General features: G+C 40.7%; 2 protein-coding genes across 2 annotated transcripts in view; both read left to right on the plus strand.

Annotated features, from left to right (window-relative positions):
* The window catches only part of LOC118826984, a 15331-nt gene extending 7290 nt beyond the window's left edge, over positions 1-8041 (plus strand). The window contains exons 2-6 of the mRNA XM_036598131.1: positions 1-21; positions 278-574; positions 681-971; positions 4060-4125; positions 4892-8041. The exon at positions 1-21 is cut by the window's left edge and continues 47 nt beyond it. Of these exons, the coding sequence (XP_036454024.1) occupies positions 1-21; positions 278-574; positions 681-971; positions 4060-4125; positions 4892-5073 (857 nt within the window). The 3' untranslated portion in view covers positions 5074-8041. The remainder of the gene's footprint in view (positions 22-277; positions 575-680; positions 972-4059; positions 4126-4891) is intronic.
* The window catches only part of LOC118826992, a 74850-nt gene that overhangs the window by 33242 nt on the left and 31608 nt on the right, over positions 1-10000 (plus strand). The gene's annotated exons all lie outside the window — the stretch shown is intronic.

Consider the following 10000-nt stretch of genomic DNA (forward strand, 5'->3'; position numbering starts at 1 on the left):
TGGTCGCTATGTTAATTGTGGGTAAGTACCGCACTGCCACTGTTTAAACATTTTCCATTTATCTTTGTTTTCAAGGCTACATTTACGTCTCTAAGCAGTGGCATCGTTTAAAACTGTGTAATTAAGTTATAATAGATGTTGAAACAGCTTCATGTACTGAAACTCTGAAATGGTTGGAGTGTAGTCTGAGTTCAGGATAAGCTGATTTAAAGCTTTTGAAGAATTGGTGAGGATTTTCTGTGAACTTTAACCCAGTGTTATTTATTCTCTCTTTCAGTGTCTGAGTCCGCTCTTCCTTCAGTGAAGGTGAAGCTTCATGACTCTGCTACTCTGCCCTGCTCTGAGAGATGCTCTGGTTTGGTCAGATGGTCTGTGTTCCATAAACCCACTGATGTTCTGGCTGAGTGTGATCAGACTTCATGTAGATCAAAGGAGGGATATCAGATGATCCATGATCAGTACCTGAAGGGAGATTTCTCTCTCATCATCACTGAAGCTGATTTCACTAAGAGGGATTGGTACACGTGTGACTGTGATGGTAAAGATCTGTGTGATGTCCGTCTTCTGGTTCAGCGTAAGTGTCCGTCTGCTTTCTAGAATGAACGTTGCTGACCAAATCCCAGTGTTTCATTAAACACACAGATGCTGAATTAAAGTTCTTGTTTGCTTTCTCTCCTCAGCCATGAACATTCCAGTCCAGTTAAAACCAGGTGAAACTCTGATGCTGGATTTGGACATACCTGATACAGTGGAGGTGATGCATAACAGCACAGGAGCAGCAGATCGATCCAGTGGTCAGATCTGTACAGTGGATGGACGCTCAGCACAGTGTAAACCTGAATACACACAGAGAGCGTCTCTAACATCTGCTCTTGCGCTGAGAGCAGTGACTCCATCTGACAGTGGAGTTTATACTGTAATGGACCAAAGGAATGAAGAGGCCATTCATATCTACGAGGTGACCATCCAAGGTATGACCTTAGTTCTGTTTTTTTTTTTACACCTTATACAGTAGAATTGGGCAGCGTCGTATTGTTTCCTCTACCTGGATTTTACCCCAGAGGGTGCAGGGGTTTCCCAGCAGCCTAATCAAAATTGACTCCATTCCTTCTACAGAATTGTTTGTGATTTAACAAATTCTGAGAAAACAACATCCCAAGAACAGAAAACTAGAAACAGGATCTGGTCAGTCAGCCTATCAGTGTGGGGCCACACAGTGCACTAATCACAAAAGGTCTAACAAGTACAGCAGAGTTAAGCTGGCTGTGGGACAAACCAGGAGCGATTCTAGAGCCTATTCAGGGCTGCTTCAGCCCCCATGTTTTTACCTCAGCCCCCTGAAAAACTCACTTTTCCCAAATAAATTACGGTTCTTGGGTTCTGTGAACTGTTTCTCCTCGTTTTACTGCATTGCTGCAGTGAACAGCCAGCAAACCCTACTTTGAGTTGTCCCTTTTGGTAGATGTGGCCTACACTCACTAATAAATGGCTACGTAAAAAGCCGCTTTTCCACTGCATGGTACCTGCTTGACTTGACTCGGCGCGGTACAGGCTACTCCGTTTTCCACTGAAGATGTAGAACCCCCTCAGTGTAGCAGGTCGTCATAGCGATGCCAAACGAAACTGAACAAAAAGATGTGAAGGAGACAAATTCTGTTCAGAAGAGGCTGATGGCAGCAAGACAAAAAAGGAGAGTTTGGGGAAAACTACGTCAGAGTTCAGACGACGAGACGATTCTGGTTGCTCAAAAAAAGGCCACACGAGAGGCTGCGCTAACCTGGTAGCTAACGTTAGCATATCGCTGTTGTCAGAACAAAATCTTGTATGTCAAAACAGTAACTTTACAGGAGAAGGAAAAAACCTACTTTACTTTCAATGTAATTCAATGGAACCAGACTTTTTTCCAAGTCATTTTAGGTCATTTCTTTTAGTCCGTTCATCATGAAAGTTACACACAATGTAAAGGACAGCAGGCATTTTCAAATTATGTCAAAAACAGAAAAATGTCAAAAATGGGGCATAAAAGGTTTTCTTCCAACAGCAGTGATATGTGTTTAGCGATTCTGACCAGACCAGATTCTGACCAGTCGGTTGTCTGTAGCGTTTTTTCCGTCACCTTTCGGTGTTGGCTCAGCTCGATTGGACCTCTATGGAAATCGTACCAAAAAAGTACCAGGTACCATTTTTGCCTAAAGGAAAACCAAAACAAGGCGAGTCAAGTCGAGTCTGTACCACGTAGCGGAAAAGCGCCTTAAGATTGAAGTCGTCCAAACGTTGCCACCCATGCTACGATGCTCCACTCCCATTCTGATCTTACTCAAGGAGAACTAACCCACAGCTAACCCACAACCACTGATATCAAAAAACAAAGCTTGAAATTTGCTTCCCAGAGGTAACCAGACAGGTAAGCTGTCTAACGTTGTAACAGAAACACGTTTAGTTTGTGTCCTTGTCACACAGCCTCAGACCCTCCTAGACAGTAGAGGCTGGAACGTTCCCGTTATAATCCTTATCAGGAAAACTCCACGTTTATAGATTTCTCTGTTTTCCCCGGTTTCGCTCAGATCAGTTACTGATTTAATCCATTCAGATCCGTCACACCACCATGTAACATTACGTGTCTCCTGAAGGAAAGACAGGTGATGTACTGCACATCCACACACACACAGATGTGCCCAGTTTAGTGACCAGTTACATTCAGCTCATTTCCTCTTTGGACACTGAGAACCTCTGAGGGTGAAATCTTAGAATCCCCTGGTTTAAGAGCACCAACAGCTCAGTGCACCACAAACACTCCAGTAACTCAGCTGCCCCTTTCAGAAATGGGTCTTTGTTCCTTTACACTCGTGTTAGTGGAGCATCAGTCAGCCAGAACCTGGTCCGTCCTGTGTTGTGTTGAGCTGTTAGCCTCCTACTCTCCTAAAGACGGTTCTTGAAGGGGTCTTTAGTAAAGGAAACGGTTCTGTAAAGAACCATGAACACCCAGAGAACCCTCTGCATGCACTCTGAAAGGTTCAGATTAATGGAGAATGTGTTGTGGAGGGTTCTATGTAGGGCCTTTTTGAAAAGGGCTCCATACAGCACCCAAAAGGGTTCTTCTATTGTTACAAGCTTGACATCGTAACAATAGAGGAACCATTTTGGGCGCTGTATAGAACCCTTATTAATAAGGTTCCATGTGGAACTGTTTACAGCACATTCTGAAGAATGCTTTCATGACGCAAAGAACTCTTGAATCATACAAAGAGTTCATTTAAGGGTCATTCATGGTTCTTCATAGAACCTTCTTCATTACTAAAGAACCCTGGAAGAACCATCTTTAAGAGTGTAGCTAAGCCGGTGCTGCAAGTAGCATCACTTTACTGTCCTGGTAGTGTTGAACATGACAGTTTAACATTTTCATACCTGTTTGTTACACTTGGACTTGATTGACAGTTTATTAGGTACATCATACCATTTCAGCTTTGAAAACAGTGAATGTAAAATACAGAAGGACGCTGTATTACTGTTGTACTGTCCTGTACAGTTGATGTCTGAGTGGCAGCAGCAGTCATTAGCAAGGTGGAGCTGAATTAAATAGTACAGCACTACAAGCTTTTAACAGTTATTTAAATTTCAAACCAGAAAACAGTGTTTATCAAACTGCTGCCATGAGTTTAATGCTGGTGTTTACCTTTTATGTGATTTTTTTTTTTATTATTATTATTATTATTATTATTGTTTTTTTTTCCATATCTGTAGTATATCAGATCCTCTGTGTAGCTCAGCCTCTCCTTTGTTTCATATTCATTACACCATTGGGAAAGATCAGTTATTACAGCAATATCACACTGCAAGACTCAGTTCTGTGTTAATCTCCATCATTGAAATAAGCGCTGTGCGATATAATACGATATAATAATATAACATATAGTTGTACATTTCTACAGTACAGTGGAGATGCTAAACTACCCAGAGGACATTTAAATCAGATAATAAATCAGGTTTCTGTTGTAACTGCTTAATCTTTATATTCAGTTTGAGGTCTTGCATTGTGATGTTGTTGTGGTATCTTATCAGGTGATGGTGATGATTCTGAAGCACAGAGACAGACCCACAGTCGCTCTCGCCGCAGTGCTCCATCAGGTACACTTTACACTGTAGTCTATAGAGATCCTACTGTAGTGATTACACAGTGATTTTATAATGTGCTACACCAGATCTGGATCATTACAGTAGATCAGGAGTTTAACTCCATGGCTGGTGTCCAGCTCAGTTTTTGGTGGTTTAGCTGCTCCTGGTTTCTTATCTAATTTTTACCACGTACAGTGAGTTTTTACAGGTAAACTGCTGGACTGTAGCCCCCTAGGACTGATATCAAACCCTCCTGCAACAGAATATAAACATGCTGCATGATGTACAATAAATGTATGTTTAAAAGTCCTGAAATTGGAATTTGTGTATGAATTTATTTCCAACACCTTACTTACATTACTGGTAGCCCCCCACCCCCCCCCCATAAGTCATTTTGGACGTAAAGCACGTTAATAGCATGTTTGTTTATCAGTCCTGTTGGAAAAGCATCTCAGGTGGCTCCTCATGAAGCTGTTAGAGAAACACCAATAGTGTGTAAAGCTGAATCAGGGCAAAGAGGGCAGGGCTATTCTGAAGAATCTAAAATGGAACGTTTGTAATAAGATCACATGTTTTGGTTTAACACTTTTTGATCACTGCATAACGTGTTCTTTCATAGCTTTGATGTCTTCACTATTCTAAAACTTGGCTAATAAATCCTGCATAAGTAGACGTATCCATACTTTCGACTGGTACTGTATAAACAGACGTTCCTGGAGTTAAACAGTGTGAATGAAGCTCACAGTAAATGTTTTGTGTCTGTTTTTTTGTTTTATAGATCGCGAGCCGTGCATTTGCAAAGAGGGAGCTGCTGGATGGATGCTTCCAATGCTGGTTGTGCTGGCTGTGGCAGTGGCTGTGCTTCTTCCTGCATGTGTGATTTTAGTGGTGAAGAACAAACAGCTGAGTAAAAATCAGCAGCATCCAGGGGAACCTCTTATGAATGGACATGCTAAGTAGGTTCCAATGACTGTCCTGGGTAATAACGGTGCAGAAGAACAGCAGAGACTGGCAGAGCTCAGTAATGACCAGGCAGACTAAGAGATTATTCTTAATCTTTCCTTTTCTTTCTCCTGCTCTCTCTCTCTTGCTTTTCCATTCCTAGGGAATGTGAGAGTGGATGTTTATATTTGTCAGTGCAGAGAGTCCAGCACTGTCTGCTGTTCATCAGCAGAGCTTTGGAATCTCTTACTAACCCTCTTAACCCCTTATCAGGCCAAAGTTTTACTACACACCTGTAGAACTTCTCAGAGCAGCTCAGCTAGTTCTGCATTGAAGTCCCAGTTCCAGTGCAGTTACTGAGTAATAATCCTTGGTATGTAATAACCCTGGGATTTTAAGGGGTTAAACTGAAGGTTCTCTAAATCTTAAGTGCTCTTTGACTGCCAAGATCTTAATAGAGAAACGCCTGTGTTTCTTAGTGAAAGTCAGATCTGAGTAATTGTTTACCCATCTTTACACTACACTGGACTGTTACTGTGGACAGACTGTTCTCTAGTGAATTCAACAATGTGAAGTTTTTTCAGAAAGGAATCATCAGTGTCTAGTTCTCATCAGTATCTAGTTCAGTAAGTTTGGGGATGTTACACTGGCCAAGTATTTAATCCAGATAAAAACTGAACTGGGCCTCATTTCTACAGTGCAGCTAAGTGGGAAGCTTGTTTAATCAGGTCTGTAAAATTTTGTTCCCATGGTAGAGAGTGATGGGTGACCTTCTGTGGAGCTCCACCATCTAGGACTCTTATTGTACAAGTGCAGCTGAAGGAAATCTCAGGTTCAGTGTTGGTACTATGTGAGGTCCAAGTGAGCAGAAGTGGCTGAAAACAGGCAGAGCAATTCTGACCGAAGTCATTTGTGACCCAGAGTCCAAGAGAGCATCCCTGGACGTTGGGAGCTTGTTGAGCTCCAGTGATGGTGTGTTGGCATCACTTTGAAAAGATGTGGTGGAGCTTGGTAGTATCATGTGACGGGAGGTCTAGCTAATGGGGGGAATTGAGTATAACTAAAATAGAGAGAAAAGAAAATGAGGAATCAGGGAGTGAAGGAACAAAAGTGGAGTGAAGGGAGTTGGAGTGCAGCCTGATGACCAGTTGATGGCTAAAGGACTGTTATGGACTGCAGATTGGATTCCTGATTGGATGTTTAATTGTTTTTAAGTGCAGTAAACAGGCTTTAGACATTTCTTCTCTCTTGCTCTGCCCCTTTTACTTACACAGATCAAAGAATAAGCTCACTGTAGCTTTATTGCACCTTGGATTAGAAGAAGAATAATGTATTACATGAATGTGTTTTTCAGTGGGCATGTTTACATACACAGCTACCTGATGTAAGATCAAAAACACCCATAAGACATTCTCCCTTTAATCAGCATTTCATTTCCCCACACAAATGTCTGTCCAGCAGCTGGAAGACATCTGGAACACCAGTCCTTCCCTTCAGAGTAAGCCTGGGTCAGTATAGACAGTGAAGGTGTCCACACTGGTTACGGTGCCATTTATGAGGGGCACAACAAATTCATGGTTGGCCTTAATCTGAATTTCAGTCCTGCAGACGAGGGGGGAGTAAAGATACATGCATAAACGAGAATAAATGATAACTGCAGTATTTGGGAAGCATCATTCAAACTGCAATAAGAGAGACACCAGCTTGATAGTAGTATAAAACATAAAAATGAAACCAGCATAATTTTGATATGCTAATGTCCACCATTCATGTCTTTGGTGTTACAGTGAGCTGGTTGATACTGCCATGTTCAGATTTGGATGATTTTAGTGTTTATCTAATGCCATAGGACAAAATAAGCTGTGTTCATTAGCAGTGTAACGATACACTCAGCTCATTGATACACAATGCTGGTACTGATATTTTAAATGAAAATGAAATGCAGAAAAGCCTGACTATAATCACGTGCTGAATGGTATGAACATGCTGGAGTGGGTCGCGTATTGAGCTGGTAGTTCAGCATTTAAACAATGTAACTGCATTAGATGTCATGATAGGATGACCATTAACCCATTTTAAACTGCAAAGTCGTGATGTTTTGATGCATTATTACGCCTCTAGCGTCCGAAATACTTCCAAGCCTTTATTGCACGTGTTGCAATTGCAAGATAAGAATATAATTCAGCTGGCAGATCTGCTGCAGGGACTTTTTAAAAATATTTGCTTTTATGCCTGTAAATGCCTTTTGTTTTTGCAGGGTGTTCTCAGTATTATGAAGGGTGTTTATTACTTTGTGCCAAAGCTGTTTGTCTATAAATGCGAATGCTTTCAGTGAGGTAGCTTGAGACGTCTGTGTGAATATTCTGTTATATGTATAAATGTTTCTGTGCCTGCTTTAATTTCATTTGTGTAATTCTGTGCTGTTTTATGAGGCTGAAGTAAGACAACATAACACCTGTAAGACTGAACCGAGTGCCTTAGGCCTGTTTCACACACACTCATTCACTCCCTCTGTGTGCCCTGAGTGGCTGCAGGTCAGACACGCCTACGTTTACATTTACGGCATGTAGCAGACGCTCTTATCCAGAGTAACCTACACTTTGATCATTTTACACAGGTAGGCGAGGGGGTTCTAGTGTAAACTACAGCCATACACACATCCATCCATTCCAGCTGGATAACGGTCATATCAGTTACTTCACATAAGAAGAAGTAGCTCTATCAGAAGATGTGTATGTAGCATGAACTGGTGTGTAATTGAGGGATAACAGAATGTGTTATTTATTTTATTTATTTGTTTCTTTTTTCATTGGTTTCTGTAGTTTTTTCTTTTTAACGTGGGAATTGAAAGCGAACAAGTCATTCAGAGCATGTAGAGGTGAATGTGTGTGAAACAGGTCCTCAACACCATCAAACTGTCAGTGCACTGAATCTAAATGTACACATGGCACATTTTTGTAGTTTTATATTAAACTTTTCTTTTTAATTAAATGTGTGAGTTTTCATTTCAGTAAACCTCAGTCTGAGTTTGTGATGACTGATGGTATGAAGTTAAAATGAGGCAGAGTGAGTGATGGAGCTCCGGACGTGTTTACAGGAGTTTCCAGTAAACCCAACATCTGCAGTAAAATCCCCCAGAATGCCTGTTCTGTACAGGAAGGAGCTCCGCTGCTCACTGGAAAGCAGAAGTTGGAGTCCTTATGACCTTTGACATTTCAGACCATTTACATGGTGCTTCTTCAGAGCCTCTGGAGTTATTCATGTTGAGTTTAGGGTTTGCTGCTGGCTCTGCACTGATAATACTTAGATTTATTGTACAGTGCATTTCTTAAAAGTAGCACAGCTAATAATGCTCAGAGAGAGAATCGGGTAAAGTAAGGAAAAAAGAAGTAATAAAAGGTTTAGAGGGGAAATAGAAATAATAGTAATGCTTAAAACAAGTGATGATAATAGAAACAAAAGTGATAGTAATAATAAAGAAATAAGAAAACTTTAAAATAATAGTAAAATGTTGGTGTTTTCAGCCACTGCTTGATGTGTCGACTGTCTAATCTCAGCTGGGTCATTTTTTAGTGCTTAAATCAGCTTCAGCTCATTATTTCTTAGCTTTTGGTCCCACATACAGAAAATAAGCTACACAAACAGCCTGTTTTAAATTAACGTTTCTGTGACGTCACAAAGAGCAGTACATTTACACCTAAAGCCAGTTTAGCTCCGCCCACTCACGCAGATGCTATAAGGAGTGTTTCAGCCCTGACTGCTTTTTGAACAAGGCACATCCAATCAGGACAGAGCTCATTTACATACGTCAGTCTTAAAGGCACAGTAACACAAACAGGCTGTTTAACTGTCAGGGATAAAGGGGTAGAAACAGACTGTGGATCAGACAGTCCAGTCTCTGTAGAAGACGACAGGGCCTCAGGTCTGAAACCCAAAACAAAAGAGGCCTTATATGGAGCCACAGTGGTGTAAGATGGTCATGTAGATGGTCAGGATGAATTAACCTGTCTGAGTTGATGGAGCTCAGATGAGTGGGATCTGTATGAGTGTGATGGTGAGAATCATCTGAATCTGAAATAAAGAGGAGATGTTTGTTTATTAGGATTTTCTGATGGAATTATTGTCATTTATACACCTTCTTTACTGTGATTGACCAGTGTTAGTTCGGTATTCTCATGTCCTCCATCCCAACAGACCTCCTGTAGATGTTCATTAGTCTGGGTCAAGGAGCCGAACTGACCTGATTAACTACAGTAAATATCAGAGGATTCATTAACGAGACGATGAAGATGATGCTGTTGATTTGGAAAGTGCTTTAAAAAACTGTGGTTCTGCAGTATAAAACACTTTTAATTAACAGTGAAATATTCAGACTTTATGTATCTGAAAAGATGATGTTCTGATCTGTCTAAACTCAGGACTCTAACAGAGACAGTACTAAACTAAATACACACAAAATGATCTTAAACTCAGGACTCTAACAGAGACAGTACTAAACTAAATACACACAGAATGATCTTAAACTCAGGGCTCTAACAGAGACAGTACTAAACTAAATACACACAGAATGATCTTAAACTCAGGACTCTAACAGAGACAGTACTAAACTAAATACACACAGAATGATCTTAAACTCAGGACTCTAACAGAGACAGTACTAAACTAAATACACACAGAATGATCTTAAACTCAGGACTCTAACAGAGACAGTACTAAACTAAATACACACAGAACGATCTTAAACTCAGGACTCTAACAGAGACAGTACTAAACTAAATACACACAGAATGATCTTAAACTCAGGACTCTAACAGAGACGGTACTAAACTAAATACACACAGAATGATCTTAAACTCAGGACTCTAACAGAGACAGTACTAAACTAAATACACACAGAATGATCTTAAACTCAGGACTCTAACAGAGACAGTACTAAACTAAATAC

Source organism: Colossoma macropomum, unplaced genomic scaffold (genome assembly GCF_904425465.1).
Source record: "Colossoma macropomum unplaced genomic scaffold, Colossoma_macropomum, whole genome shotgun sequence".
Lineage (NCBI taxonomy): Eukaryota > Metazoa > Chordata > Actinopteri > Characiformes > Serrasalmidae > Colossoma > Colossoma macropomum.